This window comes from Scyliorhinus torazame, chromosome 11 (genome assembly GCF_047496885.1).
Source record: "Scyliorhinus torazame isolate Kashiwa2021f chromosome 11, sScyTor2.1, whole genome shotgun sequence".
Lineage (NCBI taxonomy): Eukaryota > Metazoa > Chordata > Chondrichthyes > Carcharhiniformes > Scyliorhinidae > Scyliorhinus > Scyliorhinus torazame.
This window is the reverse complement of record NC_092717.1, coordinates 130937645-130954334: the sequence shown is the minus strand read 5'-3', so window position 1 is coordinate 130954334 and position 16690 is coordinate 130937645. Positions and strand designations below refer to the sequence as shown.

The 16690-nt window shown below is 44.6% G+C and overlaps 1 protein-coding gene across 3 annotated transcripts in view; it reads right to left on the bottom strand.

Annotated features, from left to right (window-relative positions):
- atp6v1h (ATPase H+ transporting V1 subunit H) overlaps window positions 1–16690 on the bottom strand; it is a 155707-nt gene that overhangs the window by 92204 nt on the left and 46813 nt on the right. For 2 of the 3 annotated variants that reach the window (XM_072467771.1, XM_072467772.1), the window contains exon 7: window positions 14225–14272. The exons of the other annotated variant lie outside the window; for it this stretch is intronic. In XM_072467771.1, the coding sequence (XP_072323872.1) occupies window positions 14225–14272 (48 nt within the window). The remainder of the gene's footprint in view (window positions 1–14224; window positions 14273–16690) is intronic. 3 annotated transcript variants of the gene reach the window in all.

The window sequence follows — 16690 nt, the reverse complement described above, 5'->3', positions numbered from 1 at the left end:
TTAAGTGTCACACCACCTGGAGTGAAGAAATCAGAGGCTCCCACCAGTTCATAGAATTTACAGTGAAGGAGGCCATTCGTCCCATCTAGTCTGCACTAGCCCTTGGAAAAAGCACCCTACTTAAGCCCACACCTCCATCCTATCCCCGCAACCCCACCTAACCTTTTTTTGGACATTAGGGGGCAATTTAGCATGGCCAATCCACCTAATCTGCACATCTTTGCACTGTGGGAGGAAACCGGAGCACCTGGAGGAAGCCCTCGCAGACACAGGAAGAAAGTGCAAACGCGACAGTCACCCGAGGCCGGAATTGAACCCAGGACTCTGTGGATCTGTGAGGCAGCAGTGCTAACCACTGTATCACCGTGCCGCTCCAAGTTCTGTAATCAGTGGGAGCAGACTAAATTCCGCCCAACTGTTTAGCAAACATCATTGCTTTGTCACACTTGTGTAAACATTATGCATTATTATTTCTTATATTGACTTTTAGATTGGAAACTACCTTCGTAAACTTGACAATGTAATTACATCCTCCTGCACTAAATCCCTCAATTTTATCACCTAGCTTCATAGCCTGCATTGCAGCAAAACCCCCAAGCTGGGATCAACTTTGATTACCAAAGTAATGTAAATTTTGCTATTTAACTACAAAGGATAGAAAACCAATGTATTATATACAAATTATGTAACCCTTGAAAATGGGAACTAGACCCATATGCAGTTAGACCCAGTTTTCTAGCCTCATCACATGGTGACTACTACACTTTGTGTTAATTTTTTTGTGAAAAGATAACGAAGTCAGTATTGACTCTTGATCAACCTTCTTGAATTATTTGAGCAGTTAAGAGGGAGCAGACAATGGAAGTGCAGTAGATGTATTTTAATTGGATTTTCAATAGGTGTCCTACAATGCACTAATGTAATGTGTAGTTTGGGGCCAAGTGGCAGAATAGATTGCTAGGTGGCTTCTGGGCAGAAAGCAGAGTGAGAATAAAATATAGTTATTCAGAGTGGCAGAGGTGGAAAGTGGTGTTCCACAAGGATCAGCGCTGAGACCACCGCTGTTCTCAATTTATATTAACAATTGAGACTTTTGAATCAAAGTCAATTTCTAAATTTGAGGATGACACCAATTTGGGGGAGGGGCAAACAGGGGGAATAATAAATAGAGGACTGCAATAAATTACAGGAGAACATTAATACATTTGCAAAACAGGCAAATAATTGGCAAATTAAGTTCATTACAGATATAAATGTGAGGTAGTACATTTTGGCAAGAGTAGAGAGGTCACAAATTACTTAGAATGTGCAAGCCTAGATGGAGTAGAGGAACAAAGGGATTTCAGAGTACAAATGCATTAAATGTAAAGTCAAGTTACAGATTAGCAAGGTCATATCTAAAGCAATCCATGTACTAGGTTTTATTTCTAGAGAAATAAAATCGAAAAATAGGGTAGGTATGCTAAGCCTGCATTGAACATTAGATTACATTTGTACTGACTGTAGTTCTGGTTGCCAGATTATAAAAAAGTTATATAGAGGGTGCAAAGATGATTTGCAAGGATAATACAAAAAAGTATAGGTGTACAAGGATAAACTGGCAGGGTCTCTTTTCTCTTGAAAAAAAAAGTTATATAGAGGGTGGCCTCATAGAGGTCTTTATAAATTATGAAAATTATGCTTCCACTTGTCAATATAAAATGGCCATCAAGAAACTTCTTGACCCAAAGAGTGGTGAGAATGTGGAACTCTACCAAAGAAGTGTTTAAGGGAAAGCTAGACATACATACGAGTTACAATGACAAATTCAAATGTGGAAAATCCAGGTGGCTTGAATGTAGCATTAATGTTGTCATGGATTGGTTGGGCCAAGTGGCCTGTTTCAGTGCCATATACCCTATGATTATCAACCTCAGTAAATAGGGACCAAGCCATTTGCCCACTGTGCAAGCTTAATGATGAAATCGGGCACATCAATGCCATTTTGTGGGATAACAACAACTGTGATCAGATCATTGCATATCGTGCAAACCCACAAATCAGCTTAAGACAACTACATCAATGGCAGGGAAGGATCGGGGTGGGGGGGGGGGGAAACAGAGTAAGCGGTGTAGAACTATGTAGGGAGTTGTTGATAATGGGATGGATACAGGCTGTTTGAAGGAAATCTTTTACCTGGGGTGTGCTGGCAGCACAGCCCTTTACCAAGTATTGTAGTTGGGGCAAGTGATGCAAGTGTATTTGGGTTGTTGTGGCACAGGGCAAACAAGGAGGGGAGAACAGGGGCAGCCTGGAAGAAAATAAGCATTGTGCTGGTGGGTTTGGATGTGGAGGGGTGGAGGTGGAACGTGGACCAGTTGGTAAAATGGCTTACTCCCTCTGATAAGATGTACAGCATAGAAACGTAATCATGCATGCAAGCTGGATTTCTCTCCTTATCAATTTAAATACATTTTTGTTTATTGTTTGAAAGACACTGAACTTAATACCATACCAATTATTGACTCTGCACAGGCTGGGAATCAAACCGGAGATCTTCCTAATCTATACGGCTCAATCATAACATGGGTAAATTCAGCCTCCGAGGCAGTATCACTTCAAGAACTTGATGAAACTTCATGGAATGGTCACAGCATAGAAGACCATTAAATGTATCCTGTCTAGGTCAGTTCCCTGCAAAGTATAACTCAGCAGGTTGCACTCCCCTGGCCCAACACAGTCCAAATTATCTCTCTTCAGTTGCTTACTGAACTTCCTTTTGAAAGCGACTGAAATTGCCTCTATCACATTTTCAGGTTGTATATTTCAGATCCTAACCAACCGCTGCATAAAAAGTTTTTCATGTTCCCATTGGTTCTTCTACCATTCATCTTAAATTGGTGGCCAACGGAAAGTTTCCCTCTAATTAGTCTGTATAGACCCCCGCATGATTCTAAACAGCTCTATCAAATCTCCTCTCAATCTTCTCTTCTCCAAGAAGAAAACAAACTTCTCTAATCTATCCATGTAATTGAAGTCTCCATCCTCTTTAACCAATCTTTTTTCTACCACCTTTAAAGCCTTCACATCCTTCCAAATGTGCAGTGCCAGAACTGGGCTCAGTACTTCAATCATGGGCAACTAAAATTTTATTAACAGTTCATCATAGCGCCCTTGCTTTTTGTACTCCATGGCTGCAATTGTAAAGTCCAACATCTCAAATGCTTTTTTAAACCCTGCTCAACCTGCCCTCCCTCCTTCAATAGTTGATTTTTAAAAAAAATTATTCATTTTTATGGGAGGTGGGCGTTGCAGATCGTGCCAGGATTTATTGCCCATCCCTAATTGCATGTGAGGAGGCAGTTAAGCGTCAACCACATTGCTGTGGGTCTGGAGTCACATGTAGGCAGACCAGATAAGGACGGCAGATTTCCTTCTCTAAAAGGACATTAGTGAACCAGATGGGTTATTACGACAATCGACAGTGGCTTTATGGTTATTATTACTTTTAATTCCAGATTTTTTTATTGTATTCGAATTTCACCATCTGAAGTGGTGGGATTTGAACCTAGATCCCCAGAGTATTACTCTGGGTCTCTGGTTTACTACTCCAGTGACAATTCCACTAGACCACCGCCTCCCCTAATGCACATAAACCCCTAGTTCCCTTGAGGACATCTGCGAAGTTGAGTACCCAATGTACATAAAGAAAACCAATGGTCCAAATATTGAATCCTGGGGAACCGCACTTACACCTCCAGTCAGTCCAACCGTTCACCAGTACTCTGTTTCCTCGCACTCAGCCAATTTTGCATCCATGCTATCACTGTCCCATTTATTCTAGGGGTTTCAACTTTGCTGACCACCACATGATCTATAACAGTTCAAGAGAACGTTTACCACCACCTTCTCAAGGACCCAAGCTGGGAATCGAACCTGGGACCCTGGTGCTGTGAAGCCACAGTGCTACCCACTGTGTTACAGTGCTGCTCTAGCTTCATCAATTTTAAACCGATGCAGTACCTCAACTGCACCTCTTTCATTTACGACTTTAGTAAAAAGAGATGCAAACTTCCCCTATTACGGTTTTCAAGTCTGTCTGTGGCCATGTACTAGTTTATTGCAATCACATGAATTTAGAAAGCATTACTGAAACAGAAGTCAAACCAGTAAATCCTGGAAATACTGGACGGACAGATCTGGCACCATCTTTGGAGAAAAACTTTGATCGGTATTCCAGGATTGGTAATATTTTGTGCTTTAAAGGAGGAAACCTTAAGAATGCTTTGACAGATAAATAGTAAATCAAGAAGCAAGCAAACCTGTGAAGAATTGAAACAAAAGGCACAAAGGCTAAAATCTAGGAAGATTTGAAAGGAAGTTCAGGAAAATCTGTTTTCAAATAGAATTCTAGAGGAGGGAAAGCATCACCCAGCCTCAGGGAAGAATAGGGCGTATAAGGGCTCATGACAGTAATTTGTGTTATGGGCCAGGGTTTAGAGAACCCCAAAGTGTATCATGGAGTTCACCTGACCCACAACTTTTAATAGATTGTGGTGTGGGAAGCACACAGCTCACTCTACAGGTGTGGTACAGCAGAAATGGAAAAGTATTTTTTAAAGAAAAACAATGTTTATTCTATGAACTCAAGTTAACCTTTTTAAAAACAGTGAACATCTTAGCAACCATCAATTCAAATACAACCCCCAAAGAATACAACACTAAGTAATCCGTAAGCTGTCCTTTTAACATCCATAAGACTTAAAACATCTTTTACCAGAAGCACCAGGTTTACATTCTCTACTGAGAACATTTATAACTCTTAATTCACCAAATGATCAAGAGATAGTATTTTGATGGCAGAGAGAACAGTAGTACACCTGCTTGGTCTGGCTTCAGCTCCAACACTGAAAACGAAACCAAAAACTCAACACTATAGCAGCCTGCTCAAAAACGAAAGTAAAAAGCTGACAAGATAGCCCAGCTCCATCCACTCTCTGACATCACTGCAGTAGTAAACATACATTTCTTAAAGGTACTCTCACTACAGATATTTATTATACACACCCATTTATAAACACCCATTTCTTAAAGGTACTCTCACATGACATTTGCACTTACCAGAGCATCAACAGCTTTGTAATCAGACACCATAGCCTCATTAGTAACACCCCGGCATGTGGGAAAGGATTAGATGAGCGGCAAGTATGCCAATATGCTCTCAACCCAATGACTAAATTCCAGGACACATGTTAAGAGGTCCGACTTGTGTTTCTAGAAGCACAGCACGATGGCACAGTGGTTTGCACTGATGCCTCACAGCGCGAGGGACTCTGGTTCGATCCCGGCCCTGGGTCACTGTCCGTGTGGAGTTTGCACATTCTCCCAGTGTGTGTGGGGCCCGCACCCCCACAACCCAAAGATGTGCAGGCTAGGTGGATTGGCCAAACTAAATTGCCCCTTAATTGGGGAAAAAAAGGAATTGGGTACTCTAAATTTATATTAAAAAATAATTTGTCAGAGATATGGAGGTTGGATTGCAAGATGTTTATTTAGAGAATGGAACTAATGTCGAGTCCAGGTGACTCTTTGTCAAAGCCCGATTAGGTTTTCAAGTTGGTCTGTGTTAGAAAGCATTACTTATACAGAAGTCAAACCAGTAAATTGAGCTTTGACAAAGAGTCTACTAGACTTGAAACATTAGCTCCATTCTCTTTCCACAGATGCTGTCAGACATGCTGAGATTATCCAGTATTTTCTGTTTTTGTTTCAGATTCCAGCATCCACAGTAATTTGCTTTTATCCAAGATGTTTATTTAGATGCTTACATTTCTAGGAGAGATTTGCAGCACTCATAGGTGCTTGCAAAGTTTACTGTAGGCAAAGCTTTGTTACAATCCTTGGCTTCATAGAGGTCAAGGGTAAAGTGTATTGCCACTTTCTGGACTGATGAAAGAAGAGGAAAAGAAGTGACAAAGGCCACACCTGTCCAAAAGGGTACACAGGCAGATGGTCAATTTCCTTGATCTCTGCAAAGAACAATGCTTTAGAAGGCGATGGTTGAAAGGGCATATGATCAACCTCTGCAGCCTACTAGATTACTTTCTTTTGATTAAACAAGATGGTCATGCTGCACAACAGAAATAACCGTTGCAGTGAATTTCTTTCCTTGCGGCTCCTTCAGGGATATGAAAGAAGACGGTGAGTTTTCGCAGTAGGCAGCATATAAATGCAACAGGATTGATTATTTTCCAGGATTAACTGATATCTAACACTCCTATGTGATGTGTCATGATATGCAAACATGCAGCTAATGAACACAGAGAATAGGACACAACCAATGAGCAGTCAGGACACTCAGGGGTGGTATCTCACTATAAAAGGGATGACTCACATCCCGCCTCTTTCCACAAACCAACATCTACAGAGTGAGACAGGGTGTACCCTCAGCATCACACCCCAGCACGTGGCTTAGAGTATGGCTGGTTCAGTTAGACGGAGTTACTACATTTAGATTAGCAGAGAGTCGAACTCATTGAGAACTGTGCTAATAGTTCAATAAAACACATTGAACTCACTTCAACGTCTGGAGCATCTTTTACTCAAAACTGCATCAAGTGGCAGCTTGTTATTCCAAATTACATAACACATGATGGACAGCAAAACACAACAAGGCTTCCCAAAGATTACAGCCTTCATCCAACCTGAAGCATGTGAACCAGAAGGGCTTCCAATCCAGTAATGCTCAAATTCTGTGCAAACATGAAGAGGTTCATGTAGGTCTGTGTTCCCAAGGAGCAATTTTTGGAGAGCTAGCAAAATGTCTTCATAATCCAGTTGTCAAATATCCCTGCAATGTTTCTAACTGCGACCATTTGAGAGGATAGCTGCTTAGGAACAAGGGGCGGGATTCTCCGATTGGCCGCTAAGTGCCGACGCCGGCATAAAAAAGGGGAGTGTTTTACTCCGGCGTTGGCGCCCGTTCCGAGACCTGATTCTCCGAGCCAGTGGGGTAGCACTGCGCTGGAGCGGCCCATGCCGCTCCAGCTGCCGATCCCTGCGTGAACCCGGCGCTGCAGGGTCCGTGCAGTGGCCTTTTTCCCCACGCCAGCCCCAACACTAGGTGGCACAGGGCTACAGGAGCCGGCGCAGAGAAAAGGAGGCCCCCCGATAGAGAGGCCGGCCGGCCGATCTGTGGGCCCTGATCGCGGGACAGGCCACTACGGAGGGCCCCCCTGGGGTTGGGGGGTGTTTAGTAGTGCCCCTGCAGCTTCAGCAGGGACAGTGGAAGACTACAGTTCACCTTTCTGTGTCCTGAATTGTTCTTGGCTGATGACCATTTCTCAGAGCTGCATGGGTGCCACATACAAGCAACATTCTCTTCAAGATGCATGTCAATCAGAGCACAGTGCAACAGTAACACGGCCAATGACCTCTAGATTGAAGACCTTGTGAAATCTGCACGACTGATCACTCCTCCTATAACCTTGCAAGGGCTATGTGGGCCAGCTGGAAAAGAGGCATCATCACGATGGAGGGGATGATAATGAATGAGATGTGCCAATGTTCTGAGAAACATTAGTACTTACTTCATCCATTCAGTCACTCCCCCATCCCAAAGAACAGCAGCACATCAATGAGACCTATTAGCAGGACGGAAGAACGGAGGAAATCAGTGACGCTTTGCAAGCCTTAATTTAGTCACTCGACAATCTTCTCAAAACCACAGACACCCCCAGCCAGTCTGCATTATCACCATCTGAGCCTACAGGTAGAGCAGGCCAGTTCTAATTTCCATGGACCTTTCCACATGTCCCACAATAGATTGTAGAGCTGAAAAGTGTCATCATCCACAACCATCTAGTTGGGTTCTCACACAACTGTCTGCAAGTGTGTACTGTGTCTGGTAGGCCTGCTAAAATGTCAGTGATTATTGCTTTGCCTCCAGCATTCACCTTTTCAGCACAGTCTCCAGGGATTCCATATTTCTGTCCTCATAGTAGAGTTCAACATCCTCCTCGGAGATCCCTCATCAACTGTCCCTTTCACCATTCTCTGATTTTGCTCATTTGATTCACGTAAACCACCCAGTGCAGTTCCATCTACTTGTCTAGATGGATCAACTAAGATTGTGTGTTTGCACCAATGCCTGCTACATGTGTGTTATGCAAGAGCACTCTGAAGGTTTCAGATCATGAACGTCTTCGTTCTTTTCCCATCGCTGGCTCTTGATCTTAATTTGATGGCACTGGAGAACAGAAGACAAGATAATATTAGATAATGGTACTTTGAGAATGTTGATTTGCAAATTAAACACTTCATAAGAGTGGTCAATGCACCAAAATGAAGATCGAACTGAAAACTTTGCGGCAGTTGCAAAATAAAATATTAATGTTGTTAACCTTCCCCGCTGGGCTGCCAGTCTTGTCATCACCGGCCCCGAAGGATGTTTGCTTGTTCAAGAGCCTCTTTCTACACCGCTGAAGTTTCTGTAATCTGTCGGGGTCCCCCATTGGTCCTTGTCTTCTCCTAGGCATTTGTGCTTTTCTCCTGCAAGATATATCTACAAAGTGCTCTGAGGAATGTTCACGACCAAGAGAATGCAGTGAAATCAGTGAAGGTGAAAATCAGACAAACGCACAATGATGACATGCTTTTGTGAATTGGCGCTAATGATGCCATTTGAAGATGTGTGAAAGTGTTTTAGAGATGAGTCACAATGTTCAAGATTTGAGGATTATCGCCACTAACATGGGTGCACAGGGAGAGATGGTGGGGTAAGTGATAGTATTTCTGGACTAGTAATTCAGAAGTTCAGGAAAATGCTCTGGGGACATAGGTTCAAATACTACCACGGTGGTTCAAATACTACCACGGCAGCTGATGGAATTTGAATTCAGGTATTAAAAATCCAATGGCAACAATGAAACGACCAACTGACGTAAAAACCCATCTGGTTCACGAATGCCTTTTAGGGTCTTGCCTTCGTGACTCCAGGCCCACAGCAACATGATTGACCCTCAACTTCCTCTGAAATGGCCTAATTTTGAGGGCAATTTGGGCTGGACAACAAATTGCTCGTCTTGCCAGCAACGCTCACATCCCATGAAAGAATAATAAAAGTGAAATCTCACCAAACTAAGAGAGTGTGAAATGGGGGTGCACTTACATTAGCCGATTGATTGATCATGCATCGTGAATGAACAAAAGTAAGAGGGTAGAACAGTGGAGATATTGGGAGAATACAGCCTTATGCTCACCTTTCCTGACTCAGTTTTACATCTGCATCTAACCTTTGCTATTCCAGTAAGGCCTTCTTGGTGCTGGCAGCAAGTTTCTGAAAACAGCATCTTCCCATGCTCATTACTGCCCTAATACATCCAAGAGATGTATCGGAAAATCTAATCACAGCCTTGCCTCTTTCCAGTCACGACAAATTATTCTTTACTCTCTAAACTGCTAGAATGTGCAGTTGCGTTGTTCAGTAACTGGGAACTGGTGAAAGTGAAATTATGCCAACATCCCTCACACAGGAGACATGAAATCCAAAGTAAAATGATGCGGCACCCCCATTGAAATGGATTATTTTACGATCATTGCCTCCATCCCTGTTCTGTTCCCAGCTCCCTGTGATAGAGTGGGTTCAAAGCAGGTCAGAGTTGGTAAAGGAATCAACTTTGGCTGTAGTACTTCCAGAGTTAAAAGATCATGATTGCAAACCCCACTCCAGAACAGAATTTAGGGTAGGACTGAGCGCAGTTTGAAAGGGGTGCTGCCATCCTTTGGACATGACATCTCATCTGCCTTCTCAGTTGGGATAGAAAAGATCCTCTGGCTCTATTTCAAGAGCAGCATGGCAGCTGTTTTGATAGCTTGGTTAACAGTCTCCTCTGAGCCAACACCAATAATAGCTTCAGTTCATTTCGCACCTTTAAATGTAGCAAAACATCCCAAGATGCTTCATAGCAGCATAATAAGAAGACCTGATACCAAGGAGACACTAGGACGGGCGAACAAAGTTTGGTCAAAGAAGTTGGTTTTAAGGTGTGTTAAAGGAGGAGCGAGATGCTAAACAAAATGAGAGGGGGGAAAATCAGAACTGTCCAGATCCCCAAAGGCATTGACACAAACACTGGGCTGAAGAAGCCAGGAATGCACAAGAGGACAGAATTAATGGTTCAAAGCATTTGGGGGCTGAATGGCTGTTGGAAATGGGGAGGTTGGAAATAGGGAAAAATGAAAATTTTTAGAGTCAAGCTGTTTGGGGATTGGGATCCCATGTAGGTTAGCACCCACAGGAGTGTTGCGTGAACTGGACTTGGCTCGAGTCAGAATATGGGCAGCAGAATTTGGAAGCATATGGAGAACAGAAGGAGAGAGGTCAGCCACAGGTCATTGTGATGGTGGAGTATCTAGGTAGTAAAACGCCTGGTTGGTGATTTCAGATGAGCTGAGACAATGGTGTAGACAGGCAATATAATGGAAGTGAAATTAGGTGGTGATCTTAGTGAGGTAGGCATAGTGACAGAAAGCTCAGGTCAAGATTAAATAGGACCCCAAGGTTACAAATAAACTGATTCAGCCTGAAACAGGAATCAGAGTAGGAGATGGAACTGATGTCTAGGGAATGAAGATTCATGGCAATGACTGAGAAAATGCCTTTGATCTTTCCAATGTTTAACTGCAAGAATTTTCTGCTTATCTAGGACAGTGGTCTGTCGACTCCTGGGGTTCACTGACATTTTTTAAGGGGGGGGGGGGGGGGGGGGTCGCCTTGGTTTTCAGCACAGAATCTTTAATTTACTTTTTATTGGAGTGAGAAGGGAGGGTAGAAGTCCAGTAGTTGCTATGATACTGGGGTACATTCAATTTTACCTCATGGAGTGAGAATGATGTTTGGCCTACTGAATATTTCCAGTATTTTATGTTTATATTAATCTTTTACTGCTTTAATTGTGGAAAGCTGCTTGTCCACCGTGTAACTTCCTTGAATCATTATGTAACACTGATTATATAATAATTGGGCTGGGTTTGAACGGATCTGTAAAATATCAAGAATGTTACATTCAAATAACTACTCGGTCATAGAATTGGTGGGACAGGTTATAGACATAGAATTTACAGTGCAGAGGCCATTCGGCTCATCAAGTCTGCACCGGCCCTCGGAAAGAGCACCCCACTTAAGCCCACACCACCGCCCCGTTCCCGTAACCCAGTAACCCCACTCAACCACTTGGACACTATGGGCAATTTAGCATGGCCAATCCATCTAACCTACATGTCTTTGGACTGTAGGAGGAAATCGGAGCACCCGGAAGAAGCCCACACAGATACGAGGAGAACCTGCAGACTCCAGACAGACAGTGACCCAAGTCAGGAATTGAACCTGGGACCCTGGAGCTGTGGACAGTGCTAACCACTGTGCTACCGTGCCACCCCTTTGTCAAGGCCATTCAGGATATTATAAACTTCAATCAAGTCATTCCTCACTCTTCTAAACACCAGTGAAAACAAGCCCAGTCTGTCTAAACTTTCCTCAGAAGACAACCCACTTATTCCAGGTATTAGTCTAGTAAACATCCTCTGAACCGTCCCCAAAGCATTTACATCCTTCCTTAAATAATGAAACTACGACTGCACACAGTATTAGAGATGTGGGGAGGGATTCTCCCAGTCACGTGTTTCTCGGCGCTGCAGCGTCCGCTGGCGGCGACATTCTCGCTTCCCGCCGCTGTTCCATATACGTGAAATTATTTTTAAAACAATTTTAAAAACTAAAAGCCTATTAAATATCCAAATACGGGGAGACTTCTGTTATTACTGGCAATGTCAATTACTGTTTGCATGACCTGCAAACTGTTGGCCTACATACACCTAATCTTTACCTACATTAAAAGCAGTTTTGTCGGCGTGTACTAGATCACGGTTTTTCAAACTGCAGGTCGAGATCTGCGGATAGATCACGGGGCAATCGGTCATGATGTTCCAGCAGCCTCAGCCGACTTTTAAATATGAAAAATGCAGTTTTCACGAAGAATGCAGTCTTCTCGTCAGAAGCGGTGGCACAGAAGAGGTCATGTGCCCTGTACATCGTGCTTTTGGCGCAAAATCACACCGGAGAGTCCTCCATTTTCTAGCCGTGAGCCAGTAAGGCAACAGGACTGTGAAGAACTGAAGCTGGATCGTTTTGTTGCGAGGAAGAACACGATACACACAAATAGGCCAGGTTCTCACAACTGAATCTACTAGAGAGCTGCACAGGAGAGTCCATGGCAGCACAAATCAGTGCTAGTGTGAACTGCATACAGAGCTTCAGGGCCTCAACTGAACAGCCCAAGAAGAAACTGAATTCGGGAACAAAGCAGTGCAAGGATGAGTTCTTGAGGTATGGTTTTGTTAATTATGCCAATGCAAAGCCCATGTGTTGTGTGCAGGGAAGTGCTGGCACGAGAGTTGGATGCTAACTATGTCCTAGCATGCAGACATCTTTTCAATTCTAAATGAACTGAACCTCAAACTGCAAGGGAAGGATGCCGATTGCTTTCGGTACTGTGAAGAAATAAATGCTTTCCAAAAAGCAATTGAAAGTTTTCATCTTGGGCATGACGGTAGCACAGTGGATAGCACTGTTGCTTTACTGCTCCAGGGTCCCAAGTTCGATTCCCGGCTTGGGTCACTGTCTGTGCAGAGTCTGCACGCTCTCCCCGTGTCTCCGTGGGTTTCCTCCGAGTGCTCTGGTTTCCTCCCATAAGTCCCGAAAGACATGCTTGTTAGGTGAATTGGACATTCTGAATTCTCCTTCAGTGTACCCAAACAGGCGCCGGTGTAAGCCTACTTGTGACAATAAAGATTATTGATATAAAGCCTATTCCCCACACAGCTACAACACATCAAAAGAAAATAGTGTTAGCAAGGGAACTGTCAATAAACTCGCAAGCTTTATTCAGTCGCATCTGGCTGCACTGATCAACAGTTTTTAATCACTATTTTCCAGAGTTTCAGAATTTTAACGAGAAGTGGGTGAAAAATCCTTGAGTTTGAGACCCCAGAGTCAATTATTAACTTACAGCTGACTCCAAATGAAGAGACTGAACTTCTGCACCTCACCTGTGACAACACATTAAAAACATGCCACTGCTACCTTGTGGTGCAGAGGACCCGGGTTCAATCCAGGCACCAAGTCACTGACCATGTGGAGTTTGCATATTCTCCCGTGTCTGTGTGGGTCTCACCCCCACAACCCAAAATTGGGCAGGGTAGGTGGATTGGCCATGCTAAATTGCCCTTAATAGGAAAAGAAACGTATAAGTCCATGAGGCTGTAAGCCTTCTTCTAGAGTAGCGTCTCAGAGGAGTATTCAGCGCTGAGTAAAGCAAGCATTTTGTTTCTTTTGTCCTTCACAATGACATACATGTGCGAGGGTGGATTTTCCATCCTTACATAGATGAAGACAGCACAAAGGAACCAGCTGAACTGTGCACCTGATATACACATTGCCTCTCCTCCTGTGAACCTAATTGGAATGAGATTGTGAGGGCCAAGTCAGCCGTTTGGTAAAAGTGGGTACTGGGGAAAATTTGAAAAACACTACTCGATACCAAGAATGTTAGTGGAATTATCCCAATTCTTTATCACTGCCTGCATCAATACATAGATAGATTAAATTGGGGGTCTGTCACGGACTAATCAATTTGAAATAGGGTACTTCAAGCAAAATCCATTTGAGAATCACTGAATTGAGCATCAAATGTCAGGAGAAACACCCTGACAAGAGGGAGCAGAAGAGTTGAGACACAAGATCTAATTAATATTAGATGACAAAATACATGTAATTTTAACAAATATTAAGCAGCAACATTTTGTATTGCAAAATTTCCTTAGTCCACAGGGTGTATTTACAGAAATAATGTGAATTTAATAGTTTTCTCACAAGTAACAGCAGAAAAATTTGGAATTTACCCATCATTTTGACGCTTTTGATGAAGGGAAACAAATTCCAATTCCAGTTACCAATTTCACTGAAAGTTTCATCTCAGGACTAGTGACATCAGATCCAGTTTGATAATAAAATTTCCTCCCCCAATTTCCCTTCCAATAAAACACAGCATTTAACTGTTCCCCCCTCCTTGAATCACCCACCCACTAATAATCCAATTCATGACTGACCGCATTGTGCCAAGATGTCAGAAAGCTGCACAAATTATGCTACTTTCCATATACCATTCCCAACTTTTACTGAGCTTACCTCACTTGGTGAAACTGTTCCTGCTTCAGACCCCACAGTACGCAACTTCTAACAAAAAATAAAAATGACTTATGTTTTGTAGAAATAGAATTCCAGTAGAAATACATCAATATTTTAATTAGCAAGATGAAACCAATGAACATACACACACTGCATTGGTGTAGCATTACCACAGATAATCAGATTTCATCTTAATTACATGACAATTATAACATTTCTGCACAATGCACCAGTTAATGAACAAAATTCACTTATAAGGGGCACACAAGGGCATGTAAATTTATCCTGCCTATACGTAAAATAAACACCAGCTCTCACTATTTCAAATTAAGCAATACATCACAAAAGTCAAATCTGAAATTTTCCAACTTCTTCCTTGAAAAGCGTCAGTGACCATAAAGTTTTTAAGTGGCATAACACAACCTTCAAATGAGCAGGATTTTCCGTTTCTGAAACTAAATGTTTACATCGGAGCAGAATTCATGGAGTTCCACAACAGCAAAACTGGCACTGCACCTGGACCGATTCAGCTACTGTTGAGAGGTGAGCACCGGAGCCATGTGTAACACAATTGATTCCAATGAGAATCGGTGAGATTTGCAATTAGCACTCAGGAGTCGGACAAGTTGCAGCCGCACATACACTTCACTCTCCACACTCAACACTCCTGCCATGGTGAGGGGCCACAAGACCGGCGGTTCTCCCCCTCCCCCCCCCCCAAGCTCCTGGTTGGTTGTGGCCAGCCTTCTCCTGGAAGGGTGGGTACGTGGTGGCCTCTGAACAGGGCACCTGGCCACGGGTGTCGACATGTGCTGCAGGATGGGGTTCTGCCACCCTCTGGGTGGGGGTGGGGGGGGGGGGGGGGGGGAGAATGGTGGTGGTAGGGTTATGGGTGTACAGGAGCTGGGCGGGGGGGACCGCCTGTCTTGTGGCCCCTCACCATGGCTGAGTGTTTGTGGAGAGTGCTGTCAGTCATGAATTGGATTATTAGTGGGTGGGAGATTCAAGGGAGATTAAATGCTGTGTTTTATTGGAAGGGAAACTGGGGGGAGGAAGTATTATTATCAAAATGCTCTTGCTCGTGGACCTGATGCCACTCTAGTCCCGAGATGAAACTTTCAGTGAAATTGGTAACTGGAATTGGAATTTGTTTCCCTTTAACCAAAGCGTCAAAATGATGGGTAAATTCCAAATTTTTCTGCTGTTACTTGTAAGAAGACAGCCAACAAGATGGCAGCAAGATGCACGGCCCCACACTTCATGAACGCAGAGCTGGAGACCCTGCAGGATGCAGTGGAGGAGAGGCGGATGATCCTGTACCCTGGCCCGGGATGGAGGCTGCCAGCCACCACCACTTGCCATGCCTGGGCGCAGTGGTAGAGGCGATCAGCGGCATGGATAACACCATCTGCACCCGACAGCAGTGCCAAAAAAAATTGCACAACCGCCTCAGGGCGGCCAGGGTGAGTAGGCAACGCTGTCCCTGGCACTAACAGGGACACACACCCGTAATCTTACCACCACCACCAACCCCCCCCCCCACCCCCGCCGGAGGGTGGCAGAACCCCACCCTGCACATGTCGACACCCATACGAGCCGCCATGGCCAGGTGCCCTGTTCACAGGGGCCACCAGGTACCCACCCCTCCAGGAAAAGGCTGGCCACAACCACCAGGAGCTGGGGGGGACCGCCGGTCTTGTGGCCCCTCACCATGGCAGAGCAAAGGGCCTTGGACATGATCGGCAGCCCAGAGGAAAGGGGAGATCGCCGGGAAGTTCGGCCATGGACGAGGAAGTGAGACCCTGCTGAGTTGCAGGGGCTGGTTTAGCACAGTAGGCTAAACAGCTAGCTTGTAAGGCAGAACAAGGCCAGCAGCGCAGGTTCAATTCCCGTACCTGCCTTCCCGGACAAGCGCTGGAATGTGGCGACTAGGGGCTTTTCACAGTAACGTCATTGAAGCCTACTTGTGACAATAATATTAGTTCCCTGGACACATGTCAACCGTCCCCCCACCATACAAGCCCCCCCCCCACACCCTCGACCAGCAGTCCAAGCATGCATCTCATCTAGTGTCTTACAGGATCTGCTGGAGATGGGGAGAGTCCATCTACCGTCCCCCACCCCCAGCCAGTGCCACAGCCGGAGCCTCCCCGTGAGCCGGGCACCAACATGGACAGCAGCCCGGACGCAATTCCTCCACCGGAGATGCAGGATATCCCAGAGCTAGAGTCTGAGGAGGATACTGTCACAGCTGTCTCCAACAGCCTCCACCATCCCAGAGACACTCACCTCGGTTGGGCATGTTAGTGAAGAGGCTCCTGGGACACACTGGTGCTCACCACACAGCTGCTCTAGTACAGCAGATGGAGGTAGGAATTCCCGAGGGGCGACGGTCGGAGGGCAGGCCGACTCCAAGAACGAGCGGCCGCCCAGATGGGTTTCAGGCTTCTGGAACAGCCAGTCTCA